Source organism: Acomys minous (assembly GCF_964271855.1).
Source record: "Acomys minous genome assembly, chromosome: 4".
In the NCBI taxonomy this organism is placed as follows: domain Eukaryota; kingdom Metazoa; phylum Chordata; class Mammalia; order Rodentia; family Muridae; genus Acomys; species Acomys minous.
This window is the reverse complement of record NC_140486.1, coordinates 18,674,215-18,688,368: the sequence shown is the minus strand read 5'-3', so window position 1 is coordinate 18,688,368 and position 14,154 is coordinate 18,674,215. Positions and strand designations below refer to the sequence as shown.

At 42.6% G+C, this 14,154-nt stretch overlaps 1 protein-coding gene across 19 annotated transcripts in view; it reads left to right on the top strand.

Moving 5' to 3' along the window:
• Positions 1–14,154, top strand: part of TCF4 (transcription factor 4) — a 341,209-nt gene that overhangs the window by 168,729 nt on the left and 158,326 nt on the right. For 14 of the 19 annotated variants that reach the window (XM_084780519.1, XM_084780533.1, XM_084780534.1 and 11 more), the window contains one exon: positions 5,295–5,356. In XM_084780519.1, coding sequence (XP_084636645.1) covers positions 5,295–5,356 — 62 coding nt within the window. Of the gene's footprint in view, positions 1–5,294; positions 5,357–6,796; positions 6,940–7,245; positions 7,437–7,853; positions 8,031–14,154 lie in introns of those variants that run through there. The other 5 variants (XM_084780523.1, XM_084780526.1, XM_084780522.1 and 2 more) reach the window with 5 other exon arrangements.

Here is a 14,154-nt window from a genome sequence, read left to right as displayed (position 1 = left end):
AATTTCATATCAAATTCATGAGTGTTTTGAGCTCCGGGATTTCAGAGTCTTCAGTGTTGGCCTCTGCTTTAGTTGTACTTTCTTTTCCTAGAGTTTAAATATCAGCGTCAAAGCAGGTACAGATGCCAGGATCACTTAGACCTACATGGCCTCAGTCACTTTTCTATGCCTCAGTTTCCTTATCTGCTAAATGGTGATCACATTGCTCACCTCACTGGCTGTTGTGTAGTTTACTTAGACAGCATACACAGTTCCCAGAGCCCTCTAGATGGTAGGTGGCTCCTGCGAGGGGAGCTCTCAGCAACTCTGACTTGGGTAGGGCATGAATAGAGGATCCCAAATGATTACCAGTGTGTTATTTTCATTACCCCTGAAACTTGTACTTACTGCTTAATGGAGTAGCCTGCTCACTGTATTATTATTATTATTATTATTATTATTATTATTATTATTATAAATTAATAGGGTAAGCACAGATAGGTTGGAGTTGGGACAGGAACAGAAATTTATTCTGAGTCAAGCATGTTTACAATGAGTTCCCTAGTCTGATGCTAAGGAACAAAAGGCTCATTCTTCAGTTCCCAGAACGAGGATTAGCAGGGAAATAGCCTGGCTGGTATTGTCCTATGGGATCAGATAATTTTTCATCAAGGCTTTGAACAGGACACTGTGTGCCACCATACAAAGGCTCTAGTTTCAGTGGTGAGCTTAAGACCATCTTCCACCTGGGTGTAAGTGTTAGCAGAGCCCTCTACGAACCAGGGGCCACGTACCCCAGTATGACTCAGTTACCTTGCTGAACGTCGGTGCCCCAGCTTTACTTCTAAAAATCTTCCTACAGAGGTTGTCTGGCGTTGGCACTTTCCACATGGCTGTGACTGTTGCGTGAGGTCAGGAACACTAACCTACCGCAAGGGGTGCCACTCTCCTTTTCCTTGCAACAGGGAATCATGGTATGTTGGAAGGAAAGTCAGACGTCAAAATGACAAATAAAATATTGTCTAAAGATTGAATCTGTGTTCTTTAGATATTTACTAACTGCACTGCCCCAAGTTGCTGCAATAGCAGCAGCAGCAACAATAGCAACAACAACAACAACAACAACAACAACAACAACAACAACAACAACAAATTAACCTCTTGCTTTTGAGGACAGCATAATAAAAGATTACCATCAGGGGCAACAAAAATATAGACCTTAAAAATTGCAAATGGCTGATATTTTCTGCTGACATTAGGTTTGCAGGGGGCCACAGAAACAAGGAAGTGACTCCTTTATTGATTGCCATGTGGTGCCATTTTTTTTTTTTAGCACTCACGTTTAAATATAGATTTCAGCCATAGGATGAGCTTCATTTGGACAAAGCCCATGTTGACTTCCTGGATCTCTTGCTCACTATAGACAACGACCTGTCTTAGACTAGAGCCTGCATGTTGATCTCCTTTGTCTCCAGGATTGATTGACGGGTGCCGTGTTCTGCTCATTCACAGCATTCTTCGTATTTAATTGGGGGGGGCATTGTGACACAGCAGTACATGTTCTTTATATACATATAGCGTTGCTGAAGAAGGAGAGTGGTTGAGCATGTGGATTTAGCTCAGAAGATCCTCTCAGTCGCTCTCATTCAGCATCTCAACATCCTTCATCAGGTCAGACCATTCGTTTCCTGCACGGAAATTGTTACCAGCAGCAAAATTTAACATTTGGTCTTTTTAGGTTTAAAGATGAATCAAATGCCTGACAAGATGTGTGTCTCATATATATTTCACAAGCCTTCCTCCCCCTCCCCCAATTTATGGGCTTATAACAACTGCTACTAACGGGTACTTTTCATTTTTAAAAAAATATGGACAACAGTACTCCATGCCGTAAAAGACTTGAGCGATTAATGCTACCCTTATGCCTCTTTTGAGTAGTTTTAGCCATGGGGCTTGGCACTGCCACCGTTGTCTTTGTGCCAAAAAATATCCGCAGCGGCTGTCGCATTCTAGTACTGGAGGGGTTGTCTTGAAAACTCTGCCGTGAGTGTGGCGGGGCTTGCTCACTGCCACTATGTCTTTTAAATATTGGAGACGTGGACTCCTGAGCTCCTTCAAAGTGCCCGTTGAGGTTGTGTGGCTGAAGGTGGGGGGCAAACAATGGAGAGAAAAGGAGCTATGCTCTCTGTGCCAGCCAGTTGATGTAAGTGACAAAATCCATGCCCGGCATAGAGGAAATAGATTTTTTTTTTAGGGTCCTTTGTGTCCCTGAGTGCACATAGGGTATTCTAGGGTCCCACTCAGACATCTTATCAGTGAACTTCAGAGTTTCATTATCTTGAAACAAACATTCCAGTGAATTTGGAACAGAAAATTCATATCAAGTCCATGCCTAATTTTTAAGGGACAACTAACACAAAATACATGATTTTTTTTTTCTTCCCAGAAACTGAGGTGACATTTCAAAATGGCTACTTTTTATCATTTGAAAAAAATGATAGAACTTTAAAAATCTGATGTTGTGTGCTCCCGGGGCTTTGTCCACAATCCCTGATTATTTCGCTTCCAACCAGGGTTTTGGGCTCCGAAGGCAGGATTTATAGTTGAATTTGGGAACAAAAAGCTGCAGTGAAGTTAAAGGCTTACACTATTAGAATGAAATGTGTTCACTCATGGTTTTTGCAGTGTGATCTATTTGATGGTAAAAGTGGATGCTACAGATGAAACCTTCACGAGGAGCATAATCCTTGGAAAAAAAATAGTCCACCTCCCAGCCTCCCGCTGGCTGCGCTGCCTCTTTGGTACCTCGCAGACTTCGACAGAGTCCTGGACGGGTGCCCATTGATGTCATGGAAACACTCAAATTACAGGAGAATGATTCATGTCTGTGCTGGTCTCTTATCCTCCCCCACACAAACAGGAGTAGATTTTTAACCCTGACAACTTGTAATTTGCAGTGGGTTTATTTTTGTATCTGGATAAATATTTTTTAACAAGCAAAATTAAGATTAAGCAGTCTGTATCTGATATGATAGTAACGGGTGCTGGGCCCATGGAGCCAGGAGTACTTTGGGGACTCTCTGCCGCGTGAATTCATCTTTTCCTCCTCCTATCTCTGGCCTCCTCCCCTTCCTTCCTAGCCCATTGCTCTTTCTTTTCTATTCTTCTTGTCTTTCTTCTCCACACCCCGTTTCTCTCACTGTCTTGTTCTTGTGTTTGTCCTTGCTATTTGCATTATCCTAAGAGAAGGAGTGGCCCCGGCTTGTGTACATGTAGCAAGACAAGTGCGAATAGAGAAATCGTTCTCACCAGTTATGTATGTTAGAGATGAGTTCTGCATATGATACCAGGTAGGAGAATCTTTGAGCAAAAACAATGGAACGAAAAGGAACATTTTTCTTATACCCATATTTTATACTTTTATAGGTCAGTGTTTGGAAATGACCAAATCGGGACATTAGCTTTTCATATTCCTACAAGGTCAAAGCACTTAAAAAAAAACAAAAAAAAAGAAGAAGAAGAAGAAAAAGAAGCCTGTCTGTCTGTCTGTCTGTCTGTCCATAAAGTGGTTAAGCAGGGAATGGCATGTCCAAGCTATGTCATGGTATGCTTGGAGAGTTATTGTGTGTAAGAGCTTAAGGGAAGACATGTGATACTGCTCAAAGGTCATGCCTTTCCTGGTAGTAATAGTTACAAAGAGCAGTTAAAAGGTAGGGGTGGATTATATGACATGGGTGGGTGAGGATGTCTGTGTGACCACATGTACAGTAGGTACAGTCATACACAGAGGATTTCCTCCCTTCCATCTCCCAGGGCTGACAGTCTGTGTGACGGTCTCTTGCTTCTGAAGTTGAGGCCGATATGGGCATTGCTTTTTATACTTTGCACTGAACGCCACGGCAGAAGTATAGTTTTCCTAAGTTTGCGTTTTGTTAAAATCAGGAGAAAGTCTAATACAGGGAGGGGGAGTCATGAGACTCAGAACTTGTTCTCTTTGAAAATCCTCCCCAACCCAATGTGTTAATATAGTGATATAGACACAGGGCGCACTTTACACCCGAGATAACATTTCTAAAAGACAACTTCTGTGTGTGCCGTCAAGGAGGTTTAATTCTGATAACATTGACATTGAACCCAAGGAGAAAATGACTACTGTTCCTTTCAGCATTCATGTTGAGTGGAGAAGGGAAAATTTGGGGGTTGTGAACTTTAACATGATGTTGGTTCACCTTCTCAAAATATAAGCACTGCATTTTCCCCTTTGGGATACGAGAAGAGTGTACCGCTGTCTATAAAGTACAAAGTACCCCAAAGATCTAGTCTTGACGCATGATTGACCTTCAGTCTGTGGTGGAGTCAAGTCTAGAGCACTGGCTTGCCCCAAGAGCCTCTTGTCATTTGGGAGGGTCAGTTTTCTAGAGCAACACTTTGAACATCACCAGCGGGACTTGGCTACATCTCTTGTAACTTGATTTTGGTAAAGACCTCAACAGAAGAGAAAGTGCAGCCTTGGATTCTTCCTCACATGTGCCTCAGTTGCAGTAGAGATTTACCTGTCGGTCCTGACCAGTCTAGAGATGCCTACAGAATTTGGAGCCAGGACAAAAACACTCAGAAGCCTGATGCTCGGGCCTGCCAGGTCTGCTGGTAGAGTCCGAACCTGGATTCAGAACGGGCGGTTTCCCCAAAGCCCCTTTCCCAAGTGTGCTCTCCGCCATTGTGTTGATCATGATGGGCATTGATGTTGGGAAAGGAAGTTTTAAAAAAGGAAGGAGAGAGAGGTGGTGGTGGTGGTGGTGGGGGGGGGAGGCGCTTAGAATTTTGAACAGTTTCTTTGCTAGATTCACCATCTGGAGAGCCCGTGATTGATTAGCTTCGGCCTCCCCATTAAGTGTCAATATAATCAATGGGAAGTACCAGGCTAGGGTCATTACATAGATCATTTGCCTGCTGTGTAAATAAAGAAGAAACGGTTCAAATTTTGTATGTGTGTGAGGAGAGAGAGAGAGAGAGAGAGAAAGTGAAATTAAGGAATGACAATTTGTTTGTTAGAGAAAGTGGAGGCCACTGGAATGACAGTTTTTGGAAGTGTGGAGCAGTTTGGCTAAGAATAGGAATGAAGGATAATTTTTTCCAGTTTCTTGTCGCCAGAGTGAGGAAGTGTTATTCCCTCTCTTGCTTGCATACATTGCCAGTAGTGCCTCCTCTACGTGTGTAAACATCGGAGATGGGGAGTGATATCTGGGACCTGCAGGGGAGATTTTCTTGAAAGGAAAAAAGCACGATTTATACTGTTTCATTGTTTCTCTTGGCAGGTAAAACAGAAAGGGGCTCATACTCATCTTATGGGAGAGAAAACGTGCAGGGTTGCCACCAGGTAAGTGCCACTCTCGGTTGGGGAAGAGGTGAGAGGATTAACCTGGGAAATAAATGCTGCTGTGCAGCTACGATTATGATGTCCTTTCAGTTGTGGCGCTGAAGTGCGTGGAGGGCGGAGAGCCTCCTGGTGACTGTCTTTGAGGAATAAAGCAAATCAGAGCTCCGAACCAAGAAACATCTTGTTTTTAGGGCTTGGTGGGGTCAAAGCTATATTCACTGGCTTATTTTTTATTCTTTTAACCATCAACCTGTACCCCTGGGCTACTGTCTGCAAACCAGCTCCGTCAGTGGAAATGGGTTTATCAAGAGAGTTTATTTGCAGTGAAGAACTTAACAATCTCTCACCCACCCAAGATATATTCAGTGGGGCCGTGTGTTTGATGCCGGGTCCCAGCGGCGTTGCTCTAAATTATAGTTTTCTTAGGGGTTATATGATGTTGTGTGAAAACAGGGTGGGATCGAGGGATAAAAATGTCTGTGAAAATATGATTTGTTGTCCCTTTTTGTTTCTGGATTGTTTTTGGCTGGAAGTCAAGGCCAGCAGGCTAACAGCAAAGCCGTCACATGGGAAGCACGCACGAGTTAGGAAAAGAAAAATACTTTAATTAAATAATAAAATGCCAGTGTAACACAAAGGTGTAGTGTGTGCATGTGGGTGAGGGTGTGCGCGCACACATGCACGTGCGTGGATATGAGTGCTTGTGTGCATGCATGTGTGTGTGTATGTGTGTGTGTGTTTATGTGTGTGTGTGTATGTGTGTGTGTGTGTGTGTGTGTGTGTGTGTGTGTCTTCTGCATTTGTGGACTTTTAACACTAGAGAACACATTTTTCCCCCTAAAAATGTCATCTATGGACAAAAGTGGAAGCTTTTTCTTAAGACAATTGAAATTTTCTAGATTTTTTTTCCACTTTGAATTTTAGTCTCATTACCAATCATAATTAAAATGCAAATCTTAATTTTTACTTGAAAAGAATAGAACTGGTCTGTTACTTTCCAAAGCTCTCACTGAAATTTAATAGTGCTCTTTAATACTCAAAGTCTTGTACCATTTTATTCTTCACCCAAAGGGAGAAGTTGTTTGTTTTTTTATGCAAAAAAGGGATGCTTCACCTTTTGAGCCATCTTGCTTTCCTAGTTTCTGTAATGATTTTGGTGGTGGTGGTGGTGGTGGTGGTGGTGGTGGTGGTGGTGAGGAATCCACTTGGGATTTTTTTAAAAAAAACAACCTGTTTATTATATTCATAAAAAAAACAATGTAAGCCCACACGTGCTTCAAGAAGAAGGTTTCCCTTAGAGGGTCAGTCATCTCTCAGCAAGGTAGAATTCTGAGGGACTGGTTCTGGAGGATGTTCTTTCCCCTCCCTGCTGTATACATTTGCATTTTAAAAGTTGACTCCTCTGGCCCAGTTGCCAATTCAGTCATACTCCAGCATCTAAAAGATTCGTCGCGATGAGCTGCACAGCTCTTGGTTGAGAACTCGTTCAGCAGTGCAGCCCATGGCAGTCTGTGTGGAAAGAAGTCTGCAGGAAAGACATTCCCAGCCATATTCCAGTGCAGCAGCGGAAACATCTCTGGAATGTGAGTGCACATGTTCGGGGCAGATAGCCTGGGCAACCAGCCTCACAGAGCTGGTCTCTGGTGTAAAGCTCTCTATTCCTGCAGAAAAACCGGTTCCTGTGGCTCGGCTTTCTGAGGGTCAAGGCAGAGGTCGCCAGAGTTTTGGGGGGAGAAGAAAGTTGACAACATCCTTCCTTTTTTGCAGATGGTCATGGCACAGGTCTCTATTTTTTTTCTTTTTCTTTTTTTTTTTGCTGGGCCCCTTTTGTTGGTCATTGAGAGAATAGACTTCCTAGACCCTGTATCCTTTCTTACTAATAGGAATTGGCATGAGTCCTCACAGACAGAGATTTCCTCTGCTGAGTAAGCCTGAGGCCCCTGAACTTGGGAAAGCATCATCCAGACCGTGGGAGTCAGAGTGTGTACAGAGAGCAATCCCTTCTCCCTCCGTGTTTTGGAAATACTTCCTCGGGTGAAACTGAACTTTTTTTTTTTTCTTTCTTGTTTCCAAAAACAAGGTGAGAAGTGGAGAGGGACATGGGGCGGGGTGTGCATGGAATTGAGGTGGTTGCTTAGAGTGTGTGTGAGGGCTAAAATTTCGGCGCCCCAACTCCTTACTATCCAGGAAAATGCTTTTGTATGTTGGGGCTGTTGCTGCTTTTGCTTTCCTTGAGAGACCTTCAGGAATCTCGCTGGGGAGTGTGGAGCAGCCTTCCTTCTTAGCTCTGCTTCACGCTTGTGAGTCTCGCAAGAGCTGGCTATCCGTGTGTGCAGTTTGGTCTCCGCTGTGTCCGGCTCTAAGCAGTGTCGTGGGTGATTGAGGGTGACAAGGGGGAATGCTGAAAATTCCCTGCGTGGGGAATCAGGGCCTGAAGATGAGGATCCGTACATAGCTCTGGCTTTCTTTCGAGTTTTTGTGGAAATCTGAGAAAGGAAAAGAGCAGAGCAGGGTATCTGTCAGTGAGTCGGTTCCTCTTGAGCCGCGTTTTTCTTTGAAGTCTTCTCTCCAACTTGAGCTAAACAGACCCTAAAGGCAGACAGAAACCCTGGGTCTTGAGTTTGGAGTCTAAATAGCAGATCACAGCTGAAATGACTCCTCAGTGTGTCACAAGGTGAGTAACTCTCCAGGGAGGGGGCTTTTGTTTTCTCCTGTTTGTTAGCTAGTGAGAGGCTGGACAGAAAACCTTCAGATGGGGTGGCCCCTGGAGCTGCAAAGCTGCCTTTTCATATGATAACAATGTCGCCTGTGAGCCTACAGGGATGAACAGTGTTCTCTGGGAGCACACCTATTGTAGTCCCAGTGGCGGATTGCTCATTCTCACTGAACAGTGGTGGTTAGCAACAGGTAGTAAGGTGCTGCCCTGCAGTATTTGCTTATTACTGTGGGATATACAGGGCTACAAAAGTATGTCACTCTAATATGTACACTTTAATTGTGTGTGAATGTGTATGTATGTGCGTATGTGTATGTGTGTATATGTGTATGTATGTGTGTACATGTGTTTCATTTACGGTTTTAATGTTAAATAAAGGGTAGACATGGTTTTCTAAAAATTGTTAATCCTATCAGGAAAATAAAAATCATCAGGTACTTTATTATCAACTAGCTTGGATTCATTAAAAATGAGCAATAATAAAAATAAACCCGTCAGGATGCTTCCAAATGAAGTTATCAGAAACACGCCGATTGGCTTTTTGCAACTTTGGAAATTGTACAGACAAAAGTGGCTTTTCAAAGCTCTCCATGAAATACAGAGAAACTAATTTGCATTAAATTGGTGCACGGAAATCACACCCTGGCTTTAAACCTTCTTGCCAAGTCACAACCTCATATTACTTTTACTGGCACAGAAAATAAAATTTATAATGGAAAGTTTGACAGAAACACAAATGAGTGAAAATAAACTTTTTCACAAGCTAGCCCAACCTTAATCCTGTAAGAGCCAGCAGCTAATACCTAATGGGTGATATTGCAACTAACAGAAAGAAGGAAAATGTCACTCGTTCTTGGTGTCTTTTCCTATATTGAATAGTATGCTTGATAATTTGCAGACTTTTAAATTTTGCCAAATTCTACCACTTCTTTTTATGTAAGATGATGTCAACAGATAAACTTGGATGTGGGTGTTTTCATCCTGAATAGGGAAGTTTGGCAATGGTGACTAGGAGGGGTGTGTGTGTGTGTGTGTATGTGTGTGTGTGTGTGTGTGTGAGAGAGAGAGAGAGAGAGAGAGAGAGAGAGAGAGAGAGAGAGAGAGAGAGAGAGAGAGAGAGGGAGAGAGAGCTGAGAAGCTGAGTGTTAAGTCCAGTCAAATTAGTACTGTGGGAGTTGGCCTGATTCACTGTGTAGCCTGTCAGAGAATGTTCTACAGCCGAGTTCTGTACTGTACCCTTAGACTGATAGTTTTCAAAAAGGGGCATTCCTACTGATGTTGATGAAGGTTTTAGATTTCTTGCCTTAATTAGATGACTCAAGGCACGGATCTGTATTACATATAACCTCCATTTCAAAGACACTGATAATTAGTGATGTGTTAAAATCTATTGGGCTTTCCCGTACTGATCAGCCAAGCCCATACCTTGTTCCCTCTAGCGAAGTAATCAGGGCCTGCGTCATGCTCAGCCACGCTTGCTTCATTTGAGCTTCTGACATAGGACTGCTCTGATAATGTTAGATGTGTAGGTATTAAAACTGATAGAATGGGCAAGAATTGTATTTGATTAAGCTAGCAGACTCTTGTTACATTTCAGAAGCGTTTGGGCTCTGGAGGAAACAAGTCATCTTTTTGTAACTTAGTTCGTAATTCATTGATACTGAATATGTCACTGACTCTGAAATGAATTATAGATTTAAGAATGGGGTTTTTCTTCTAATTATTTGATTAGGGGCTGTAAAAAAATATCACAACGGATGCAATTCTAAAGCTTTGATTGTTTTTGTTTCTTAAGATATTTTCTTTCTCCCTAAAGTCAAAATAGAAAAACAAAAATAGGAGCTAAAAAGAAACAGAATTCTTTTTAGTCTGTCATGAAAGTGGCTACTTAGACCCTATGGAACAGAAGAAACCCATGTTGCGTTTTAATGGGACATGGCAGTTGAATGCTTATTCTTGGTTCACATGTGTTATTCTTTGGAGAGGCTCCTATGCAGGCCACTGTCCTATGCCACCCCAGCCCTCTGCTCACCCTTTGTGACACTTCTGTCAATTTACCATTATTTATCTTCATTGAATACTGGCCCCCACTAGGGCTCCGGAAGCTCCTGGAGAGCAAAGGCCATGTCTGCTTTATCTTGCCTTGTGTATCTTGTGCCTGGCAGGTTAGAACCTTAAGACCGCACATTTGTTTTCTCAGCATCACTGTTGGCAAACGTCAGAGGGAATGAAGTTTGAACAGCAATGTTTGTGAACTTTGTAGTGGGCATCTTTTTGTACACCCATGAGAGTTAGAAAATAGCATTCAGCTTTTCCTTCTGACCTGAAATGCTCGCACAGATCCTGTCACGTTCTGGAGAGACACTCACTACAAGGTTCCCTGAGCTGACGTCTACCTGAGATTCACTGAGTTGTTGAATTTTATTTTTTTTTCAACTTTCTACCGTTTTGTCTACATGTTTAGCTGGTATTCCTCTCTGTCAGGAAGGTGATTGAACCTGTTTTGTGTTTCTGGTAGGCAGGGTATTGGAATCAAATATCAAAAATCCTGATCCGATCATTTGGTTATGTCAGAGTGAACAGCGGGGCAGGATGTTTGTAACCGGGATGGCTCTGCACACTTTAGGGTCCGAGTTTGCCATAGTGACTGTCACCAAGTAGTGACTGTTAGGCAACAACCTAGTAGTTTGTGGAGTTCTAATAGATACAACTGGCTTTCAAATGATACCCAACTCTCATCAAAGCAGAAAATGAATCTTTTCTTTCATTGTACTGATCAGAATCTATTACTGACCTTCTAGGGATGCACTGTCTACTAAGAAGAAAGAGACAGGGACTCTCTTTACCTCACTAACTTCTTCCTGTTTGGTTGTTTAAGAGGATCAAGGATCCGTGCTCACTTTTATATCTTGCCATGTGTATATCCATGCATGCATGTGTGTGCATATCTGCCCCTACCTGGCTACATGTCTATTGTTTGTCCATTGATGCTTGTCTAGAATTGGGTCAAAGTCCAAGGCTCAGTCAATCTGCTGCCTCGTCATCCTGAGTAGCTTGGAGTGTAGACATGCCATTTGTTTTTATTTTGCATCTCACATCGTGAACATTTTTAAGAACCCAGAAAATATAAAACTAATAAAATGAAATTCCATATACCCACAACATAAATAATTGTTAATATTTATTATGTTTCTGTATATATGCTACCTGTATGGACATATATTTTCAGAAGATCATTTTTAAGTGACAGAGCTAAGATTTCTATTCTAGATTTTTCAGCATACATCTCTTTAAAATAGGGCACATGTCTGTCTTAAGTAAAATACTGTTATACCCCCTAAAGAAATCAGTGATGATTTCTTCCTAATTCATATTCAAATTGTTTCCATTGTTTCTATGAAAGTGTTCCCACTGGCTTTTAAAAACTGTTGCATTGATACATGGCATTTGGGTTTTGTGTCTCTTTATCGTCTCTTTCAGACTAAAGCAAGTCTTCCTTTTATTGTTTGCTGGCTTGTTTGACTGATGGTTGTCTCAAAGACAGCAGTGTGATTGCCTTATAGAATGCCCCCTTTTATAGAACTGTGGGTTTGTTTCCATGTGATGTTGCCTAATTTGTTCCTCACTTGTTCATCTACATATTGAGAATCACATCTAAACATTTACTCAGACTCCGGCTGGGTAGATAGTTTCAGGATGACATAGAGTGCTTCCCCGCCATCCCATCAGGACCCCAAACTCTTGGCAATGTACCCAGGATCCTCTGGTTCACCTGACCCTCCCTCAGTCACTCTAGCCACAAAGAAGACTTTCCTGCCTTGCACACGGTGATCCTTTGGAAGTGGTTAATTATGCTTTTCTTCCACAAACTATTCACTGGCTGGTTTTAGCTTGCATTGACGAAACCTGCTCGAATCACTGGATTTCAAGTGGGATTTATTTTAATTAATTAATTCTCTTTTGTGTGAGTGGTGTGTGTGTGTGTGTTGAATGCACGTGTGTCTGTGCCAGCACACTCACTTGTAGGTACCTCTGTGGAGGCCAGAAGTTGATTTTTAGTATTTTCTTCTATCTCCCTCTATGTTTTTGAGAAAGGGAGCCAGCCCAGTGTTTTTGTTAGGCTGGCTGGGGAGTGAGCTCCCAGGCTCTGCCTGTCTCCACACTCCCTATCACTGGGGTTATCACCTTGCTCTTCCACACCTTGTTTCCCTGCCCCCCCCCAATTTGGTGTGTGTGTGTGTGTGTGTGTGTGTGTGTGTGTGTGTGTGTGTGTGTGTGGTGTGGTGTGAGGGATCCACACTCAGGTCCTCATGCTGGTGCAGCAAACCCTTTACCCACAGAACCATCACCCTAACACTCAAGCTGATGATTCCTCAGCAACGACAACCTTGACATTCTGCAGGTGTAACTGACAATCCTCCCTAAGAAAGAGATTTCTTTCTTAATTGCTGATAACGGTGTGATGTCAGTGGTCCTTGGTTTCCATATGCTTCCCATCTTTGGGTTACTGGCTGCAGTGAAGCATTTTTAACATCCTATAGTTTACTGAGAAGAGAAACAGTTGTGGCCCAGGAAGCTGATCAGAAAGGGTCTAGCTGCAGAAGGCAGGAGTAACCAGGGGCGTACATCTTTGCAAGAGGAAACCTAGTATTCTTTAGCTGAAATTCGGGGCTTTAAAAACAAATCTCTGTTTCCTTAGCTGTAAGACCAGCCTTCCTATAAGCTGAAGTCTGGCCTTGCTCTTCTGTTGTTGGGTTATTGCTCCTAAGCCCCTGCAGGTGACTGCCTGCCAGTGGCCGGCCCACTCACTCTTAGGGATGGCAGCCATGCCCTCGGCTCTGCTCTGAAGACTCAGCAAGCTACTGGAAATAATCCCCACCTTGATTGATCCAGATGTGGTTGAAGAATTGAGTCAACATGGGTAGATTTCTGAAAGACAGTTTGGGTCCAGACTGAAGGAATGCTGGGGACTAATATTAGAGCCAATATTAGAGTAACTATTAATTACCCCCCTTTAATAGCATAAGAAATAGATCCCAAGTAAACAAAACAGGCAGAGTCCTCTCAGTGTCTGAGATAAGTCTGTAACGATAAAGCATCTACTGTCTCTCACAGAACCCTTGCTCCCTGCCACCCCAGGCTCTGACTGGGGCCTGAGATCTGAGCTCTGTGTTAGGCCTTACCTAGGAAAAATGTGCTCTCTGGGTTCTGTGGTCTCTACAAAGTCTGCACTAGCACAGTGCTCATGACAAAACATCCTTGCTCAGATCTGTTCAGATTGCCAGCATAGACTAGGGCATGTCCTGCCATTCCCGACTTCCCTGCCCTGAAAAAGTACATTGTATGAATAATCTATTTAGTAACATCCTCAGTCTTAGGATGTGTAATTTCCTCAAAATCAGCAGGGATTTCCCGTGAAAAGGCTGGGGTAGAATATGCCAATTCACGTTTTAGCAACAGCACAAGCACTTCCTTTAAAATGTATGGATTCTATGTTGGCCTTGGTTTTCGTGCGCTGCTGGCAGAATGAGGTTTGCCATGACGCATTTGGATTCATAGCAGATCAAGTTATTGTTCTCAAAACATGAGAATGGTGTAGGGTAAAAATTCCTAAACAATAGCTGTATCGAGCTCCAGAGTGTGACCTAGCGGTTTTCAGACAATGACATTTAACCCACTGGTGCAGTATATTCAATAACAGCGCACAAGTTACGAATATAGGGCAATCTTCCATAGCTCAGGATGTGTGTATCCAAAGCCCTCAAATGTGTCCTGAGATAATGTATGACTACCAAAGAAATAGACATTTATTATTCAGATTATAAATTCATGAAGATCTGGGATAACTTCTTTTTTCCTTATGTAAAGCGTTGGGAGTTTTTGATAATTATTAGAAATTAGGACCATAACTGCTCCTTTTGTATTTCTATTGTGTATAGAGAAGGAAAAAAAATCAGCTAATATTAAAATATTGACATCATTCTTCAGTGTTCCCAAGAAAGTTCCACACTGACATCTATCTACAGGTCTTGTAGAAATGAGGAAGGCCCTGGAACTTTTTTCTCTTAAGAAAGGCGATTCT